The sequence below is a fragment of the Oncorhynchus keta genome, chromosome 30, assembly GCF_023373465.1.
Source record: "Oncorhynchus keta strain PuntledgeMale-10-30-2019 chromosome 30, Oket_V2, whole genome shotgun sequence".
NCBI classification, from domain to species: domain Eukaryota; kingdom Metazoa; phylum Chordata; class Actinopteri; order Salmoniformes; family Salmonidae; genus Oncorhynchus; species Oncorhynchus keta.
This window is the reverse complement of record NC_068450.1, coordinates 53,173,026-53,195,460: the sequence shown is the minus strand read 5'-3', so window position 1 is coordinate 53,195,460 and position 22,435 is coordinate 53,173,026. Positions and strand designations below refer to the sequence as shown.

General features: G+C 51.4%; 1 protein-coding gene across 2 annotated transcripts in view; it reads right to left on the bottom strand.

Annotated features, from left to right (window-relative positions):
* LOC118363709 (aryl hydrocarbon receptor-like) overlaps positions 1–22,435 on the bottom strand; it is an 84,242-nt gene that overhangs the window by 41,143 nt on the left and 20,664 nt on the right. For both annotated transcript variants that reach the window (XM_052488527.1, XM_052488528.1), the window contains one exon: positions 14,515–14,630. In XM_052488527.1, coding sequence (XP_052344487.1) covers positions 14,515–14,630 — 116 coding nt within the window. The remainder of the gene's footprint in view (positions 1–14,514; positions 14,631–22,435) is intronic.

Sequence of the window (22,435 nt, the reverse complement as noted above, 5' to 3'; positions counted from 1 at the left end):
TGCCTTTATTTCTGTCTTTAAACCTGAAGGCTCCTAGTCCTGTCTGAAACCCTGACATCCATGGGATCCCGAGGAGCCTCGCAGCTGCCGGCTCATACAGTTTCTTATTTATTATGCAGGCCCTATGCTCTCTCAAAAAATACCCAGAAAGCTGCCACCCCCACTGTCACCCCAGGCCATCTGTAAGTCCTTCCATCTCTCCTCAGCAGCCCCGTCCTCCACTTCCTAGTTCTATCTCCGTGGCCCGACGCCCCCACATTGTACATAAACACTCAGAAAGCAGAGCGGTGTTCAGGCTCTCTGTATAAATATTTAGATTATTCTGTCTAGCTGAAGACCACACAGCCCCCTCCCTGGGGGGTGGGGGGGGGGTAACTTGGGCAGTCACCAAAAATCTTGATCAAAAATGTATTTTCCATATTTCATGGGGCTGTGGACATCATGCAATTGTCCAGGATGAAAGAACGCTGCCTGCTGTAGTTATAGCGGCCGTCAGCAGACAGAACAAAACACAGAGTGGCAAGGGGATGTGAGAAGCGCACTGGGAATGGAGAGAGAGAATAGCTCACGAGAGAGGAAGGAAGGATGAAGGGAGATTGAAAGAGAGAGGGATACGAAAAAGAGAGAGATGGAGTGAGAGAGAGATTGAGAGAGAAAAAAACAGGACAAGGGAATGATAGAGAGAACGGGGAATGGATAGAGGGAAAGAGGCTGGTTGAAAGATCAGAGAGGGAGAGAGCAAGCCTGTTCCAGTCTGCAACATGGCACAGCTAGTTGTTTGTTTTCCCAGCCTGTATGCCATCTGGTCTGGATGTATGCCCCCTGACAGAGTGACAGCAAACACTGGCGCAGACAGGCATGGCAAACACTGGCACAGACAGGCAGGGCAAACACTGGCACAGACAGGCATGGCAAACACTGGCACAGACAGGCAGGGCAAACACTGGCACAGACAGGCAGACCAAACACTGGCACAGACAGGCAGACCAAACACTGGCACAGACAGGCAGACCAAACACTGGCACAGACAGGCAGGGCAAACACTGGCACAGACAGGCAGACCAAACACTGGCACAGACAGGCAGACCAAACACTGGCACAGACAGGCAGACCAAACACTGGCACAGACAGGCAGGCAAACACTGGCACAGACAGGCAGACCAAACACTGGCACAGTATGGCAGACCAAACACTGGCACGGACAGGCAGACCAAACACTGGCACAGACAGGCAGACCAAACACTGGCACAGACTGGCAGGCCAAACACTGGCACAGACTGGGAGGGCAAACACTGAAACAGTATGGTAGGCCAAACACTGGCATAGACTGGCAGGGCAAACACTGGAACAGTATGGTAGGCCAAACATTGGCACAGACTGGCAGGGCAAACACTGGAACAGTATGGTAGGCCAAACACTGGCACAGTGTGGCAGGGAAAACACTGGCACAGTATGGTAGGGCAAACACTGGAACGGTATGGTAGGCCAAATACTGGCACAGTATTGTAGGGCAAACACTGGCACAGTATGGTAGGGAAAACACTGGCACAGTATGGTAGGGAAAACACTGGAACAGTATGTCAGGCCAAAAACTGGCACAGACTGGTAGGGCAAACACTGGAACAGTATGGTAGGTCAAACACTGGTACAGACTGGCAGGGCAAACACTGAAACAGACTGGCAGGCCAAACACTGGAACAGTATGGTAGGCCAAACACTGGCACAGACTGGCAGGGCAAACACTGGCACAGACTGGCAGGCCAAACACTGGAACAGTATGGTAGGCCAAACACTGGCACAGACTGGCAGGGCAAACACTGGCACAGACTGGCAGGGCAAACACTGGCACAGACAGGCAGGGCAAACACTGGCACAGTATGGCAGACCAAACACTGGCACGGACAGGCAGACCAAACACTGGCACAGACAGGCAGACCAAACACTGGCACAGACTGGCAGGGCAAACACTGGCACAGACTGGCAGGGCAAACACTGGCACAGACAGGCAGGGCAAACACTGGAACAGTATGTCAGGCCAAAAACTGGCACAGACTGGCAGGCCAAACACTGGAACAGTATGGTAGGCCAAACACTGGCACAGACAGGCAGGCCAAACACTGGCACAGACTGGCAGGGCAAACACTGGCACAGACTGGCAGGCCAAACACTGGAACAGTATGGTAGGCCAAACACTGGCACAGACTGGCAGCGCAAACACTGGCAAAGACTGGCAGGGCAAACACTGGAACAGTATGGTAGGCCAAACACTGGCACAGACAGGCAGGCCAAACACTGGCACAGACTGGCAGGGCAAACACTGGCACAGTATGGCAGGCCAAACACTGGCACAGACAGGCAGGCCAAACACTGGCACCAACAGTTAGCATGGTAGGGCAAACACTGGCACAATATGGTAGGGCAAACACGGGCACAGACTGGCAGGGCAAACACTGGAACAGTATGGTTACCAAACACTGGCACAGACTGGCAGGGCAAACACTGGATCAGTATGGTAGGCCAAACACTGGCACAGACTGGCAGGGCAAACACTGGAACAGTATGGTAGGCCAAACACTGGCACAGACAGGTAGGCCAAACACTGGCACAGTATGGTAGGGCAAACAATGTCACAATATGGTAGGGCAAACACGGGCACAGACTGGCAGGGCAAACACTGGAACAGTATGGTTACCAAACACTGGCACAGACTGGCAGGGCAAACACTGGATCAGTATGGTAGGCCAAACACTGGCACAGACTGGCAGGGCAAACACTGGAACAGTATGGTAGGCCAAACACTGGCACAGACAGGTAGGCCAAACACTGGCACAGTATGGTAGGGCAAACAATGTCACAGTATGGTAGGGCAAACACTGGCACAGTATGGTAGGGCAAACACTGGCACAGTATGGTAGGGCAAACACTGGCACAGACTGGCAGTGCAAACACTGGAACAGTATGGTAGGCCAAACACTGGCACAGTGTGGCAGGGAAAACACTGGCACAGTATGGTAGGGCAAACACTGGAACGGTATGGTAGGCCAAATACTGGCACAGTATTGTAGGGCAAACACTGGCACAGTATGGTAGGGAAAACACTGGCACAGTATGGTAGGGCAAACACTGGAACAGTATGGTAGGTCAAACACTGGTACAGACTGGCAGGGCAAACACTGAAACAGACTGGCAGGCCAAACACTGGAACAGTATGGTAGGCCAAACACTGGCACAGACTGGCAGGGCAAACACTGGCACAGACTGGCAGGCCAAACACTGGAACAGTATGGTAGGCCAAACACTGGCACAGACTGGCAGGGCAAACACTGGCACAGACTGGCAGGGCAAACACTGGCACAGACAGGCAGGGCAAACACTGGCACAGTATGGCAGACCAAACACTGGCACAGTATGGCAGACCAAACACTGGCACGGACAGGCAGACCAAACACTGGCACAGACAGGCAGACCAAACACTGGCACAGACTGGCAGGGCAAACACTGGCACAGACTGGCAGGGCAAACACTGGCACAGACAGGCAGGGCAAACACTGGAACAGTATGTCAGGCCAAAAACTGGCACAGACTGGCAGGCCAAACACTGGAACAGTATGGTAGGCCAAACACTGGCACAGACAGGCAGGCCAAACACTGGCACAGACTGGCAGGGCAAACACTGGCACAGACTGGCAGGCCAAACACTGGAACAGTATGGTAGGCCAAACACTGGCACAGACTGGCAGCGCAAACACTGGCAAAGACTGGCAGGGCAAACACTGGAACAGTATGGTAGGCCAAACACTGGCACAGACAGGCAGGCCAAACACTGGCACAGACTGGCAGGGCAAACACTGGCACAGTATGGCAGGCCAAACACTGGCACAGACAGGCAGGCCAAACACTGGCACCAACAGGTAGCATGGTAGGGCAAACCCTGGCACAATATGGTAGGGCAAACACGGGCACAGACTGGCAGGGCAAACACTGGAACAGTATGGTTACCAAACACTGGCACAGACTGGCAGGGCAAACACTGGATCAGTATGGTAGGCCAAACACTGGCACAGACTGGCAGGGCAAACACTGGAACAGTATGGTAGGCCAAACACTGGCACAGACAGGTAGGCCAAACACTGGCACAGTATGGTAGGGCAAACAATGGTCACACTGGCACAGACTGTGGAACGGGCAAACACGGGCACAGACTGGCAGGGCAAACACTGGAACAGTATGGTTACCAAACACTGGCACAGACTGGCAGGGCAAACACTGGATCAGTATGGTAGGCCAAACACTGGCACAGACTGGCAGGGCAAACACTGGAACAGTATGGTACCAAACAGGCCAAACACTGGCACAGACAGACTGGCAGGCCAAACACTGGCACAGTATGGCAAAACACTGGCACAGACAGGGCAAAAACAATGTCACAGTATGGTAGGGCAAAACACTAGGGCAAACACTGGCACAGTATGGTAGGGCAAACACTGGCACAGACTGGCAGTGCAAACACTGGAACAGTATGGTAGGCCAAACACTGGCACAGACTGGCAGGGCAAACACTGGAACAGTATGGTAGGCCAAACACTGGCACAGACTGGCAGGGCAAACACTGGAACAGTATGGTAGGCCAAACACTGGCACAGACTGGCAGGGCAAACACTGGAACAGTATGGTAGGCCAAACACTGGCACAGACAGGCAGGCCAAACACTGGCACAGACAGGGCAAACACTGGAACAGTATGGTAGGCCAAACACTGGCACAGACTGGCAGGGCAAACACTGGAACAGTATGGTAGGCCAAACACTGGCACAGACTGGCAGGGCAAACACTGGAACAGTATGGTAGGCCAAACACTGGCACAGACTGGCAGGGCAAACACTGGCACAGTATGGCAGGCCAAACACTGGCACAGACAGGCAGGCCAAACACTGGCACAGTATGGTAGGCCAAACACTGGCACAGACTGGCAGGCCAAACACTGGCACAGTATGGCAGGGAAAACACTGGAACAGTATGGTAGGCCAAATACTGGCACAGTATGGTCGGGCAAACAATGGCACAGTATGGTAGGGAAAACACTGGAACAGTATGTCAGGCCAAAAACTGGCACAGACTGGTAGGGCAAATACTGGAACAGTATGGTAGGTCAAACACTGGTACAGACTGGCAGGGCAAACACTGGAACAGTATGGTAGGGCAAACACTGGCACAGACTGGCAGGCCAAACACTGGCACAGACTGGCAGGGCAAACACTGGAACAGTATGGTAGGCCAAACACTGGCACAGACTGGCAGGGCAAACACTGGAACAGTATGGTAGGCCAAACACTGGCACAGACTGGCAGGGCAAACACTGGAACAGTATGGTAGGCCAAACACTGGCACAGACTGGCAGGGCAAACACTGGAACAGTATGGTAGGCCAAACACTGGCACAGACAGGCAGGCCAAACACTGGCACAGGCTGGCAGGGTAAACACTGGCACAGACTGGCAGGCCAAACACTGGAACAGTATGGAAGGCCAAACACTAGCACAGACTGGTAGGCCAAACACTGGCACAGACAGGCAGGCCAAACACTGGCACAGACTGGCATGGCAAACACTGGCACAGTATGGCAGGCCAAACACTGGCACAGACAGGCAGGCCAAACACTGGCACCAACAGGCAGGCCAAACACTGGCACAGTATGGTAGGCCAAACACTGGTACAGACTGGCAGGCCAAACACTGGCACAGTATGGCAGGCAAAACAAAGGCACAGTATGGTAGGGTAAACACTGGCACAGTTTGGTAGGTCAAACACTGGTACAGACTGGCAGGGCAAACACTGAAACAGACTGGCAGGCCAAACACTGGAACAGTATGGTAGGGCAAACACTGGCACAGACTGGCAGGACAAACACTGGAACAGTATGGTAGGGCAAACACTGGCACAGACTGACAGGCCAAACACTGGCACAGACTGGCAGGGCAAACACTGGAACAGTATGGTAGGCCAAACACTGGCACAGACTGGCAGGCAAAACACTGGCACAGACTGGCAGGGCAAACACTGGAACAGTATTGTAGGCCAAACACTGGCATAGACTGGCAGGGCAAACACTGGAACAGTATGGTAGGCCAAACACTGGCACAGACTGGCAGGGCAAACACTGGAACAGTATGGTAGGCCAAACACTGGCACAGACAGGCAGGCCAAACACTGGCACAGACTGGCAGGGTAAACACTGGCACAGACTGGCAGGCCAAACACTGGAACAGTATGGTAGCCCAAACACTGGCACAGACTGGCAGGGCAAACACTGGCACAGACTGGCAGGGCAAACACTGGAACAGTATGGTAGGCCAAACACTGGCACAGACAGGCAGGCCAAACACTGGCACAGACTGGCATGGCAAACACTGGCACAGTATGGCAGGCCAAACACTGGCACAGACAGGCAGGCCAAACACTGGCACCAACAGGCAGGCTAAACACTGGCACAGTATGGTAGGCCAAACACTGGTACAGACTGGCAGGCCAAACACTGGCACAGTATGGCAGGCAAAACAAAGGCACAGTATGGTAGGGCAAACACGGGCACAGACTGGCAGGGCAAACACTGGAACAGTATGGTAGGCCAAACACTGGCACAGACTGGCAGGGCAAACACTGGATCAGTATGGTAGGCCAAACACTGGCACAGACTGGCAGGGCAAACACTGGCACAGACTGGCAGGCCAAACACTGGAACAGTTTGGTAGGCCAAACACTGGCAGAGACTGGCAGGGCAAACACTGGAACAGTATGGTAGGCAAACACTGGCACAGGCTGGCAGGGCAAACACTGGAACAGACTGGCAGGCAAAACACTGGCACAGACTGGCAGGGCAAACACTGGAACAGTATGGTAGGCCAAACACTGGCACAGACTGGCAGGGCAAACACTGGAACAGTATGGTAGGCCAAACACTGGCACAGACAGGCAGGACAAACACTGGCACAGGCTGGCAGGGCAAACACTGGCACAGACTGGCAGGCCAAACACTGGAACAGTATGGTAGCCCAAACACTGGCACAGACTGGCAGGGCAAACACTGGCACAGATTGGCAGGGCAAACACTGGAACAGTATGGTAGGCCAAACACTGGCACAGACAGGCAGGCCAAACACTGGCACAGACTGGCATGGCAAACACTGGCACAGTATGGCAGGCCAAACACTGGCACAGACAGGCAGGCCAAACACTGGCACCAACAGGCAGGCTAAACACTGGCACAGTATGGTAGGCCAAACACTGGTACAGACTGGCAGGCCAAACACTGGCACAGTATGGCAGGCAAAACAAAGGCACAGTATGGTAGGGCAAACACTGGCACAGTATGGTAGGGCAAACACAGGCACAGACTGGCAGGGCAAACACTGGAACAGTATGGTAGGCCAAACACTGGCACAGACTGGCAGGGCAAACACTGGATCAGTATGGTAGGCCAAACACTGGCACAGACTGGCAGGGCAAACACTGGCACAGACTGGCAGTGCAAACACTGGAACAGTATGGTAGGCCAAACACTGGCACAGACTGGCAGGGCAAACACTGGAACAGTATGGTAGGCCAAACACTGGCACAGACTGGCAGGGCAAACACTGGAACAATATGGTAGGCCAAACACTGGCACAGACTGGCAGGGCAAACACTGGAACAGTATGGTAGGCCAAACACTGGCACAGACAGGCAGGCCAAACACTGGCACAGACTGGCAGGGCAAACACTGGAACAGTATGGTAGGCCAAACACTGGCACAGACTGGCAGGGCAAACACTGGAACAGTATGGTAGGCCAAACACTGGCACAGACTGGCAGGGCAAACACTGGAACAGTATGGTAGGCCAAACACTGGCACAGACAGGCAGGCCAAACACTGGCACAGACTGGCAGGGCAAACACTGGCACAGTATGGCAGGCCAAACACTGGCACAGACAGGCAGGCCAAACACTGGCACAGTATGGTAGGCCAAACACTGGCACAGACTGGCAGGCCAAACACTGGCACAGTATGGCAGGGAAAACACTGGAACAGTATGGTAGGCCAAATACTGGCACAGTATGGTCGGGCAAACAATGGCACAGTATGGTAGGGAAAACACTGGAACAGTATGTCAGGCCAAAAACTGGCACAGACTGGTAGGGCAAATACTGGAACAGTATGGTAGTATGGTAGGTCAAACACTGGTACAGACTGGCAGGGCAAACACTGGAACAGTATGGTAGGGCAAACACTGGCACAGACTGGCAGGCCAAACACTGGCACAGACTGGCAGGGCAAACACTGGAACAGTATGGTAGGCCAAACACTGGCACAGACTGGCAGGGCAAACACTGGAACAGTATGGTAGGCCAAACACTGGCACAGACTGGCAGGGCAAACACTGGAACAGTATGGTAGGCCAAACACTGGCACAGACTGGCAGGGCAAACACTGGAACAGTATGGTAGGCCAAACACTGGCACAGACAGGCAGGCCAAACACTGGCACAGACTGGCAGGGTAAACACTGGCACAGACTGGCAGGCCAAACACTGGAACAGTATGGAAGGCCAAACACTAGCACAGACTGGTAGGCCAAACACTGGCACAGACAGGCAGGCCAAACACTGGCACAGACTGGCATGGCAAACACTGGCACAGTATGGCAGGCCAAACACTGGCACAGACAGGCAGGCCAAACACTGGCACCAACAGGCAGGCCAAACACTGGCACAGTATGGTAGGCCAAACACTGGTACAGACTGGCAGGCCAAACACTGGCACAGTATGGCAGGCAAAACAAAGGCACAGTATGGTAGGGTAAACACTGGCACAGTTTGGTAGGTCAAACACTGGTACAGACTGGCAGGGCAAACACTGAAACAGACTGGCAGGCCAAACACTGGAACAGTATGGTAGGGCAAACACTGGCACAGACTGGCAGGACAAACACTGGAACAGTATGGTAGGGCAAACACTGGCACAGACTGACAGGCCAAACACTGGCACAGACTGGCAGGGCAAACACTGGAACAGTATGGTAGGCCAAACACTGGCACAGACTGGCAGGCAAAACACTGGCACAGAATGGCAGGGCAAACACTGGAACAGTATGGTAGGCCAAACACTGGCATAGAATGGCAGGGCAAACACTGGAACAGTATGGTAGGCCAAACACTGGCACAGACTGGCAGGGCAAACACTGGAACAGTATGGTAGGCCAAACACTGGCACAGACAGGCAGGCCAAACACTGGCACAGACTGGCAGGGTAAACACTGGCACAGACTGGCAGGCCAAACACTGGAACAGTATGGTAGCCCAAACACTGGCACAGACTGGCAGGGCAAACACTGGCACAGACTGGCAGGGCAAACACTGGAACAGTATGGTAGGCCAAACACTGGCACAGACAGGCAGGCCAAACACTGGCACAGACTGGCATGGCAAACACTGGCACAGTATGGCAGGCCAAACACTGGCACCAACAGGCAGGCTAAACACTGGAACAGTATGGTAGGACAAACACTGGCACAGTATGGTAGGGCAAACACTGGCACAGTATGGTAGGCCAAACACTGGCACAGTATGGTAGGGCAAACACTGGCACAGTATGGTAGGGCAAACACGGGCACAGACTGGCAGGGCAAACACTGGAACAGTATGGTAGGCCAAACACTGGCACAGACTGGCAGGGCAAACACTGGATCAGTATGGTAGGCCAAACACTGGCACAGACTGGCAGGGCAAACACTGGCACAGACTGGCAGGCCAAACACTGGAACAGTTTGGTAGGCCAAACACTGGCAGAGACTGGCAGGGCAAACACTGGAACAGTATGGTAGGCCAAACACTGGCACAGGCTGGCAGGGCAAACACTGGCACAGACTGGCAGGCCAAACACTGGAACAGTATGGTAGCCCAAACACTGGCACAGACTGGCAGGGCAAACACTGGAACAGTATGGTAGGGCAAACACTGGCACAGACTGACAGGCCAAACACTGGCACAGACTGGCAGGGCAAACACTGGAACAGTATGGTAGGCCAAACACTGGCACAGACTGGCAGGCAAAACACTGGCACAGACTGGCAGGGCAAACACTGGAACAGTATGGTAGGCCAAACACTGGCACAGACTGGCAGGGCAAACACTGGAACAGTATGGTAGGCCAAACACTGGCACAGACTGGCAGGGCAAACACTGGAACAGTATGGTAGGCCAAACACTGGCACAGACAGGCAGGCCAAACACTGGCACAGACTGGCAGGGTAAACACTGGCACAGACTGGCAGGCCAAACACTGGAACAGTATGGTAGCCCAAACACTGGCACAGACTGGCAGGGCAAACACTGGCACAGACTGGCAGGGCAAACACTGGAACAGTATGGCAGGCCAAACACTGGCACAGACAGGCAGGCCAAACACTGGCACAGACTGGCATGGCAAACACTGGCACAGTATGGCAGGCCAAACACTGGCACAGACAGGCAGGCCAAACACTGGCACCAACAGGCAGGCTAAACACTGGCACAGTATGGTAGGCCAAACACTGGTACAGACTGGCAGGCCAAACACTGGCACAGTATGGCAGGCAAAACAAAGGCACAGTATGGTAGGGCAAACACGGGCACAGACTGGCAGGGCAAACACTGGAACAGTATGGTAGGCCAAACACTGGCACAGACTGGCAGGGCAAACACTGGATCAGTATGGTAGGCCAAACACTGGCACAGACTGGCAGGGCAAACACTGGCACAGACTGGCAGGCCAAACACTGGAACAGTTTGGTAGGCCAAACACTGGCAGAGACTGGCAGGGCAAACACTGGAACAGTATGGTAGGCCAAACACTGGCACAGGCTGGCAGGGCAAACACTGGAACAGACTGGCAGGCAAAACACTGGCACAGACTGGCAGGGCAAACACTGGAACAGTATGGTAGGCCAAACACTGGCACAGACTGGCAGGGCAAACACTGGAACAGTATGGTAGGCCAAACACTGGCACAGACTGGCAGGGCAAACACTGGAACAGTATGGTAGGCCAAACACTGGCACAGACAGGCAGGACAAACACTGGCACAGACTGGCAGGGTAAACACTGGCACAGACTGGCAGGCCAAACACTGGAACAGTATGGTAGCCCAAACACTGGCACAGACTGGCAGGGCAAACACTGGCACAGATTGGCAGGGCAAACACTGGAACAGTATGGTAGGCCAAACACTGGCACAGACAGGCAGGCCAAACACTGGCACAGACTGGCATGGCAAACACTGGCACAGTATGGCAGGCCAAACACTGGCACAGACAGGCAGGCCAAACACTGGCACCAACAGGCAGGCTAAACACTGGCACAGTATGGTAGGCCAAACACTGGTACAGACTGGCAGGCCAAACACTGGCACAGTATGGCAGGCAAAACAAAGGCACAGTATGGTAGGGCAAACACTGGCACAGTATGGTAGGGCAAACACGGGCACAGACTGGCAGGGCAAACACTGGAACAGTATGGTAGGCCAAACACTGGCACAGACTGGCAGGGCAAACACTGGATCAGTATGGTAGGCCAAACACTGGCACAGACTGGCAGGGCAAACACTGGCACAGACTGGCAGGCCAAACACTGGAACAGTATGGTAGGCCAAACACTGGCACAGACTGGCAGGGCAAACACTGGAACAGTATGGTAGGCCAAACACTGGCACAGGCTGGCAGGGCAAACACTGGAACAGTATGGTAGGCCAAACACTGGCACAGACAGGCAGGCCAAACACTGGCCCAGACTGGCAGGGCAAACACTGGAACAGTATGGTAGGCCAAACACTGGCACAGACTGGCAGGGCAAACACTGGCACAGTATGGCAGGCCAAACACTGGCACAGACAGGCAGGCCAAACACTGGCACAGTATGGTAGGCCAAACACTGGCACAGACTGGCAGGCCAAACACTGGCACAGTATGGTAGGCCAAACACTGGCACAGACTGGCAGGCCAAACACAGGTACAGTATGGTAGGCCAAACACTGGCACAGTATGGCAGGCAAACACTGGCACAGACTGGCAGGCCAGACACAGGTACAGTATGGTAGGGCAAACACTGGCACAGTATGGTAGGCCAAACACTGGCACAGTATGGTAGGGCAAACACTGGAACAGTATGGTAGGCCAAACACTGGCACAGTATGGTAGGGCAAACACTGGCACAGTATGGTAGGGCAAACACTGGCACAGTATGGTAGGGCAAACACTGGAACAGTATGGTATGGCAAATACTGGAACAGTATGGTAGGCCAAACACTGGCACAGTATGATAGGGCAAACACTGGAACAGTATGGTAGGCCAAACACTGGCACAGTATGGTAGGGCAAACACTGGCACAGTATGGTAGGGCAAACACTGGCACAGTATGGTAGGGCAAACACTGGAACAGTATGGTAGGGCAAACACTGGAACAGTATGGTAGGCCAAACACTGGCACAGTATGGTAGGGCAAACACTGGAACAGTATGGTAGGCCAAACACTGGCACAGTATGGTAGGGCAAACACTGGCACAGTATGGTAGGGCAAACATTGGAACAGTATGGTAGGCCAAACACTGGCACAGTATGGTAGGGCAAACACTGGCACAGTATGGTAGGGCAAACAATGTCACAGACTGGCAGGCCATAGGGAACACACAAGGGTGCATTCCTTTTTTGTACAATCAGTTGTTTTACTTTTTGGCATGTACTGATATTGTACTGATATTGATTCTCCCATGCCTTTAGTGAACTTCAAATGCTTGTGGAATTATATTTCGATCCACTGAAAAAGTAACCTGAATGACGTGGACTTAAAAAAGGTCAAGTACATTAGGCTACATGGAGAATATCAAACACCTTCCTGCTCTCATTTTATCGCCCTTTTCAATAATGGATGTCCTCACAGTCACTCTATAATTCATGGCCAAGTGTCTGAAATGGAACATAGCAAGACAGCCAGCCCTGGTCAGAAATAGCCTCTCCTCTCCACCGACCCCCCATCTCTTCTCTTCTCCTCCCTTCTCTTTCCGGCCCTCTCAACAGCAATGTCATGAATAACGACCTCGCCTTCATTTAGCATCTCTCTCGCTCTCTCTTTCCCCCTCTCTCTCCATTTACTATTCTTTCTCTCTCAAATACAATAGTTCCCTCATTTCCTCCCCTCAAAGCCTCTCCCTCCCTCCCTCTATAGCTCAGCCTGTCTTAAGAGATTCTGTGTTGACTGTTCTGGCACGGTGTGACTCTGCATGATGGCACAACAGGGGGGCCTGCAGATGAAGCAGATCACATCTCCCCTGAATGAACATCCAGTACAGAGCAGGGCAGAATATTCACCCAATTTACTGTGGGATGCTTGTGGAAGGCTACCCGAAACGTTTGACCACAGTTAAACAATTTAAAGGCAATGCTACCAAATACTAATTGAGTGTATGTAAATTTCTGACCCACTGAGAATGTGATGAAAGAAATAAAGCTGAAATAAATCATTCTCTCTACTATTATTCTGACATTTCACATTCTTAAAATAAAGTGGTGACTTTTTACTAGGATTAAATGTCAGGAATTGTGAAAAACTGAGTTTAAATGTCTTTGGCTAAGGTGTATGTCAACTTCTGACTTCAACTGTACATATCTATGCTTGTCCCCATGTGGTGCACTCCCTCTACAAGACAGACTTTCCATGTCTGCCATGTTGTGCCTGCTGTGTGTGAGAGCCCTGCAGTCTCCTGTCTCACCTGCCTCTCTATCAAGGCTCTTACTGTGCCTGCCTGGGAAAGCTTTCAATCTAAGCACTGCTCACTTAACTTAGCTACGCTTCAGCCAGACATCTCTCTCTCTCTCTGTCTCGCTCCCTCTGTCTCTCTCCCTCTCTCTCTCGCCATGTTCTCTTTCTGTTCTCAATCTAAGCACTGCCCACTTAACTTAGCTACGCTTCAGCCAGACAGCTCTCTCTCTCTCTCTCTCTCTCTCTCTCTGTCGCTGTCTCTCTCCCTCTCTCTATCTAACTCTCGCCATGTTCTCCAGGCTCTCTCTCTCTCCAAGCCCGTGGCATGCTTAAGGGACAGAACAGAAGCCCAGAAAGTTTGGGGAAATGCTAAGACATGTAGCTATGCACTGTGGCAGGCAGGCAGCGTGCTCTATAAAACCAGCCCTGATCTGAAGCGAGACACGCTAGATGAAATGAGCTTGACAGAGGGAGTAGTCTTCTTATGTCCACTGGTCAGTTTGGAGTAGAGTGGAGTAGACCAGATGTGCCTGGGCTACAGGTGGTGGTGTGTGTATAGATGTGTGTGTATGTGGAAAGATAGCTCATAGTATTTCTTGACATAATGGAACATTCTGATGCAATGATTTGAAACATATGTTGATACAGTTACGTTACAGTGCACAGAATGTATGGTGTAGTGCAGGCCCCAGCTGGGGTGTCACACTGCTTGTCGTGTGTTTATGCCCTGCACCTGGAGCCTGCCCACCAACCTGCAATAGGAGTTCACCCTCGGGCATCCAGCCATCCACCAATCCCGTTGTCTTGCTGTTGTCATGGTTACCACTGTTGGCCTTAAAACCCTTGCAAGCGTGGGTCTTCAGGGCAACTATAGAGCGAGAGAGAGGTGAAGAGAAAGAGAAAGAGAGAGAGAGAAGAGAGAGAGGGTTTAAGTCTTTGAAATAGTGTTTACAGAGAACTGCTGTGAATGTCAGAGTGCTTTACAACACACAGGCATGACAGGTCCCTAGCTCATTAACAATTCATTAAACACCATCTCTGAACAGGCTCATTCATTATGACTCGCAAACAACAAACGCCATCCACCACCACAAATATGTAAAATCATATGGCATTGATAATCAAAACTTCAAACAGTTTAAAGGGGGCTTTAAAGGCTGATGTGGGTTCGGCCAGCGTTCCAGGTTTTCCCAGCAGGCATTGCGGAGTGCTTTCTTTAGCCTAGTCTAGGGCATGCTGCTGTCTATTCTGTCTCTCTGTAGCTGTGCTAATGGCTTTGACTGAGCCCATGTTAGTTTGAAGTACTACTGATGTGTTTGCAAACATTCATTATGAGAGGAGGATGATCCAGTGAGGCAGACAACATTGGCCTGGACAGAAGGAGGAGAAGACCATGGAGGGGATAGGGGGAGGAGAAGACCATGGAGGGGATAGGGGGAGGAGAAGACCATGGAGGGGATAGGGGGAGGAGAAGACCATGGAGGGGATAGGGGGGAGAAGACCATGGGGGATAGGGGGAGGAGAAGACCATGGAGGGATAGGGGGAGGAGAAGACCATGGGGGATAGGGGGAGGAGAAGACCATGGAGGGGATAGGGGGAGGAGAAGACCATGGGGGGAGGGGACCATGGGGGAGGAGAAGACCATGGAGGGGATAGGGGGAGGAGAAGACCATGGGGGGGATAGGGGGGAGGAGAAGACCATGGGGGGATAGGGGGAGGAGAAGACCATGGAGGGGATAGGGGGAGGAGAAGACCATGGAGGGGATAGGGGGGAGGAGAAGACCATGGAGGGGATAGGGGGAGGAGAAGACCATGGAGGGGATAGGGGGAGGAAGACCATGGGGGACCAGGGGGAGGGGACCATGGGGGAGGGGAGAGAAGACCATGGAGGGGATAGGCGAAGGAGAAGACCATGGGGGGATAGGGGGAGGAGAAGACCATGGAGGGGATAGGGGGAGGAGAAGACCATGGGGGGATAGGGGGAGGAGAAGACCATGGGGGGATAGGGGGAGGAGAAGATCATGGAGGGGATAGGGGGAGAAGAAGACCATGGAGGGGATAGGGGGAGGAGAAGATCATGGAGGGGATAGGGGGAGGAGAAGACCATGGAGGGATAGGGGGAGAAGAAGACCATGGAGGGGATAGGCAAAGGGGAAGACCATGGAGGGGATAGGGGGAGAAGAAGACCATGGAGGGGATAGGGGGAGGAGAAGACCATGGAGGGGATAGGGGAGGAGAAGACCATGGAGGGGATAGGGTGAGGAGAAGACCATGGAGGGGATAGGGGGAGGAGAAGACCATGGAGGGGATAGGGTGAGGAGAAGACCATGGAGGGTATAGGGGGAGGAGAAGGCCATGGAGGGGATAGAGGGAGGAGAAGACCATGGAGGGGATAGGGGAGGAGAAGACCATGGAGGGGATAGGGGGAGGAGAAGACCATGGAGGGGATAGAGGGAGGAGAAGACCATGGAGGGGATAGGGGGAGGAGAAGACCATGGAGGGGATAGGGTGAGGAGAAGACCATGGAGGGGATAGGGTGAGGAGAAGACCATGGAGGGGATAGAGGGAGGAGAAGACCACGGAGGGGATAGAGGGAGGAGAAGACCATGGAGGGGATAGAGGGAGGAGAAGACCATGGAGGGGATAGAGGGAGGAGAAGACCATGGAGGGGATAGGGTGAGGAGAAGACCATGGAGGGGATAGGGGGAGGAGAAGACCATGGAGGGGATAGAGGGAGGAGAAGACCATGGAGGGGATAGAGGGAGGAGAAGACCATGGAGGGGATAGGGGGAGAAAGAGAAGGAGGAGATGTGGGAATGAAAAGAGCTAAAGCCTTACAATAAAACACTGAGAAAGTATTCTGAATGATTAGTATACTGAATATGCTTTAGAAAATAGAGAGAGTAGGAAAGAGAGAGATAGATAGAGAGAGAAAATACAAGAATGAGGGAGTTAGAGAGGAAAGAAAAAACAGGGTAAGAGAGAGAAAACGAAGAGAGGGAGTGAAAGAGAGAAAAGTGAAGGACAGACAGGACAGGGATTTTCTCCACTTGTGTGAGATGTGGAAAAGGCATTAGTGTTGTACGGTGAGAAAAAAGTCACCAACAGGTGTGACATCTCTACAGCACCTCTAAACCTGGAGCATCACTCTGGAGCCTCACTCTGTCCAATGTGTGTGTGTGTGTGTGTGTGTATGCCCATCACTCTGTAGCCTCAGTCTGCCCTCCCTGGAGAACTAACTAGGAGTACTCTACCCACAGTACCCCCTCCACATCCCACATGGTCCACAGTCTGGATCACAGGCTCAAACCAGTGGGGAGGTTGCCTGGCTCTACAATATGGATATACCGTTAAACACCACACACACACATATACAGTAGCTCTAAGAAACACATATTAGAAATCGAAATGAACGTGTCATTTTGGATGTAGGCTACTGCTCAACTGGAGAAAATGAAGTTTGAGTTGTAACACCCAAACACAGAGAGGAGAGGGATTAGACTCTACATTCGCTCAGCGTGACCCCTGACCTCTGACCCCTATACAACTCCCTGACCCCTGAGCAGTGTGTGGACATGATGCTCTAAATGACCAACACACAGGTCTATAGTGATCTGGAGTAGGACTTGATTGAGGGGGCTTGGGGGTGAGGCTAGAGGGGACAATAGAGGGGTCACAAGGTCAACACACCCACCATCCTAGGACTTAGTTGTGGGGGTTAAGTCTATCGCCATCAGGTCAATGTGCCCAGACTCAGACTCAGACCCAGACTCAAACTCAGACCCAGACTCAAACTCAGACCCAGACTCAAACTCAGACCCAGACTCAAACTCAGACTCAAACCCATATTCAGACCCAGACTCAAACTCAGACTCATACTCAGACCCAGACTCATAATCAGACCCAGACACAGATTCATACTGACACACTAAACCCTTCTGCTTGGCAATGATATAAACTCATCTACTGGGAAGTATCAGTAAAGCATTCCTTTTCTGTTTGGTGAAGATAATTTAAACTTGATAGAAAAAGGTTTCAGCTGTTTAATCTGTTAAAATGGGAAAAAAGGCACTCTAACACAGTTTAATTAATACATGACCAAACAATGTTCCCCTGCTCCTCAATGACAAAGATTTGACTCTGTTTTGACGGAGACAAATGGAGAAGCTTAAACGTTAAAAGCCAAGGGGAACCTTTGGAAAGAGATTTCTGCCTCGGTCTACATCGATCTGTTCCTTCAAAGGCATTGTGGAAGTTCTGTGGCCTCTTTCCCATTGGCTTTAGCTGGATTCCACCAGCGACAGGGCTATAAGGCCGGCCAGCACGCAACCAATGGTACTTCTCAGGACCCCAACACAGTCTCTGTGACTGGAAGGCAAAAACAGCGATACTAATCGTTTCACCTTACATGCAGAGATCCCCAGAAACTCCTTGTCCAAACGAGTAATAAAGATTTGAAATGATAGAAACTCTCATAGCATTCCGCGAACAGTATTAAAGGGGTTGGGAAATGCGGGTTCACCGTGACTAGAGACGACAGAAATACTCTACTTAACCTTTGACCCTTTTATTACTGTATATTGTAGCCTCTCTGATGAGACACAGCACTTTACAGGCAAAACCGCTGATATTGATGCGAGGTTGGTGTTTACGCACAACATCACCAATGACCCTCACAGCATTCCCTGTTTGAAAGGGGATTGGGAAATTATTCTCTGTTAGGGACAGAACAAGCTAAGGGACATACTACAGTATATTACAGTACAGTATATTACACTACAAGGCAGTACAGTGCCCGGCAGTACATTATACTACACTACACAGGGTCTAGTGCCTGTCTATCTGTCCGCTTGGAGTTAAAAACATGCTACCCTCTCTCTCTCTCACACACACACACCCAAAGTTGCTCTCACGAACACGGACCTGTGTCTCATTTCCACAATGAAGCAGTAGAGCAGTAGCATGTCAGTCTGCCTTCCTCTTCCTCTCTCTCCCTCCCTCTCCAGCCAACAAGGAAAAGTATTCCTAGTTATAGCAGGGCTGTTTCCCCTAGCTACCTGAAATCCAGAGTCAGGCGGCTAGGGAAGCATGTGGAAGAGAGGCTGGACATCAATTGGGTGAAACTGGGCGGTCGGATCATCCTTACAAAACATGAATTGACACGCTGGTGCAAATAGCGTAGCGGTGGTTTTCTGAAGAAGAAGAAGAAGAAGAAGAAGAAGAGACGGCTCCTTGTTGCTATTCTGGACAGAACAGAGCAGGATTCAGTTAGAACCCTGGCTCATGGAACTCATCTTTATCCCATCTCTCCAACACAATCAACTCTTTCATTCAACATCGAGATCAACTGGATTCTGGAATGCTCATAATCAACCCAGCACATTCTACGTACTTACTTAGCCCTAGAAATCAACAGCCCAGACAAGCGAGAAAATCCACCATAACGTTAGCTATAGCCAGTGCTGGCTTGACGGCAAGCGCCATTACATCACACCTGTCTAAGTGAATGAACAGGGGAGTGATGAGAGCTTTCTCTGAGACAGAGTGCAGTGTCGTGGAACCACACAGGCTGCTGCTGCTGTAGAAGGGAGAGCCGGGAGAGGAGAGGCATGTCAGCCATCAAACATTAACACCAGGGCCTATTTGTGCGCCGCGTTACGTGTCGATGACACCACAGCAGCAGCAGATGCCTGGGACACACACACAGCGCCCGGGGCGCCTAGGAAACAGCAATTGCTTTTGACTCCGTAGAACAAGGGGAGTGCCTGCCTGCCGCCCGCTTACTGAACACACACACTTCCTGTTGGCATAATGTGGTGGCAGCCAATCAGAATAGGAGCTCCTCAGTTCCAGTGTACAGATGACCAACTCCATCGGTTGCGGGCCACCACCGGCATTCTCTAACCTTCCCTACCTCTGGCTGTGACTCTGTGGCTGAGTGCACTGGGGATAGATGGCTACTGTACTGCATACTGTAACAGTAAACGGTATTGTACTGTTGTAAATATATGGCTGTGTGGTTCAGTGCATACCCATGCACTTTTCGTAGCTGTCTACATACCACCACAGACCGAGGCTGGCACTAAAACCGCACTCACTGAGCTGTATTCCGCCATAAGCAAACAGGAAAACGCTCATTCAGAGGTGGCGCTCCTAGTGGCCAGGGACTGTAATGCAGTTTTACCTCATTTCTATCAGCTTGATAAATGTGCAACCAGAGGGGAAAAAAATTCTAGACCACCTTTAATCCGAAAGTGCTCCCTCGCCCTCCATTTGGCAAATCTGACCATAACTCTATCCTCCGGATCCTCCGGATTCCTGCTTATAAGCAAAAATTAAAGCAGGAAGCACAAGAGACTCGGTCTATAAAAAAGTGGTCAGGCAAGCAGATGCTAAACTACAGGACTGTTTTGCTAGCACAAACTGGAATATGTTCCGGGATTTTTCCGATGGCTTTGAAGAGTACGCCACATCAGTCACTGGCTTTATCAATAAGTGCATCGAGGATGTCGTCCCCACAGTGACTGTACGTACATACCCCAACCAGAAGCCATGGATTACAGGCAACATTCACACTGAGCTAAAGGGTAGAGTTGCCGCTTTCAAGGAGCGGGACTCTAACTGGGAAGCTTATAAGAAATCCCGCTATGCCCTCTGACGAACCATCAAACAGACAAAGCGTCAACACAGAATGAAGATCGAATCGTACTATACCAGCTCTGACTCTCGTCGGATGTGGCAGGGCTTACAGACTACAAAGGGAAGCACAGCTGAGACCTGCCCAGTGACACGAGCCTACCAGACGAGCTAAATAACCTCTATGCTTGCAAGTAAAACTGAAACATGCACAAGAGCATCAGCTGTTCCGGACGACTGTGTCATCACGCTCTCCGCAGCAGATGTGAGTAAAACCTTTAAACAGGTCAACATTCAGAAGGCCGCTGGGCCAGACGGATTAGCAGGGTGTGTACTCTGAGCAAGCACTGACCAACTTGCAATTGTCTTCACTGACATTTTCAACCTGTCCCTGTCTGAGTCTGTAATACCAACATGTTTGAAGCAGACCGCCATAGTCCCTGTGACCAAGAACACTAAGGTAACCTGCCTAAATGACTACTGACCCGTAGCACTCACGTCTGTAACCATGAAATTCTTTGAAAGTCTGGTCATGGCTCAAATCAACACCATTATCCCAGAAACCCTAGACCCACTACAATTTGCATACCACCCTAACAGATCCACAGATTAGGCAATCTCTATTGCACTCCACACTGCCCTTTCCACACCTGGACAAAAGTAACACCTATGTGAGAATGCTATTCATTGACTACATTTCAGCATTCAACACCATAGTGCCCTCAAAGCTCATCACTAAGCTAAGGACCCTGGGACTACTATCCTGGACTTGCTGACGGGCCGCCCCCAGGTGGTAAGGGTAGGTTACAACACATCCGCCACGCTGATCCTCAACACGGGGGCCCCTCAGGGGTGTGTGCTCAGTCCTGTCCTGTACTCCCTGTTCTTTAATTATTTGTTATCTCTTACTGTCTGTACTATTTTAAAGAATGTTACTGTACTAATGTAAACAGCTACTGTCTGTACTATTTTAAAGAAGGTTACTGTACTAATGTAAACAGCTACTGTCTACTATTTTAAAGATGGTTACTGTACTAATGTAAACTGTACGGTTTTAAAGCTCTGTGAACTGCTCTACTAAATAGTGTCACAGATAGCTTTCAAACCATGAACACAAATGAATCAATTAACAGTTAGCTCTCACTCTTCTTCTCTGAAACCCTCTTACCCCCTCTCCCTCTTCCTCCGCCTCCCCACAAATCGCACATCACCAATAGAGTGTGTGTGTGTGTGTGTGACATAAACAGTGACCCGTTAAATGTGACAGCTTGTGTTGGGGACACACATGCAACCATCCAACCCGGACCCCCCCCCACACTCATTAATTATTAATGAAAATTACCCAGAAAGTGTGTGTGTGTGTGTGTTTCTGTTTGTCTGTGTGTGTGCATGTGTCTGTGTGTTGAGGGGAAGCAGCTCGAGCTCACACTTGGGAGAGGGGTGGGGATAACACACGCACACACACACACACACACACACACACACACACACACACACACACACACACACACACACACACACACACACACACACACACACACACACACACACACACACACACACACACAGGGGAAGGAGTGAACTGCCCGCCACCACACCATGGGTCAAGAGACACCAATGGGACGTGTGAAATATGTATGTAGCTAATGGCCCAAACGAATAAGGCCAATCCCAGGTGAGGTCCCCAAATCCTCCTGCTGAACCCCATCTCTAACCGTAGGAGAGAGGACATTCAACCTCATCATAGGTTGTTAGCAGTGACGTAGAGGTAACAACATCTGTCACGCCTTGGTCATTGTTTTTTGTGTTTTCGTTATATATTTGGTCAGGCCAGGGTGTGACATGGGTTTATGTTATTGTATTTTCGTATTGGGGTTTGTAGTATTGGGATTGCGGCTGCGTAGGGGTGTTGTATGGGCTTGGCTGCCTGAGGCGGTTCTCAATCAGAGTCAGGTGATTCTCGTTGTCTCTGATTGGGAACCGTATTTAGGTAGCCTGGTTTCGCTTTGTATTTTGTGGGTGATTGTTCCTGTCTC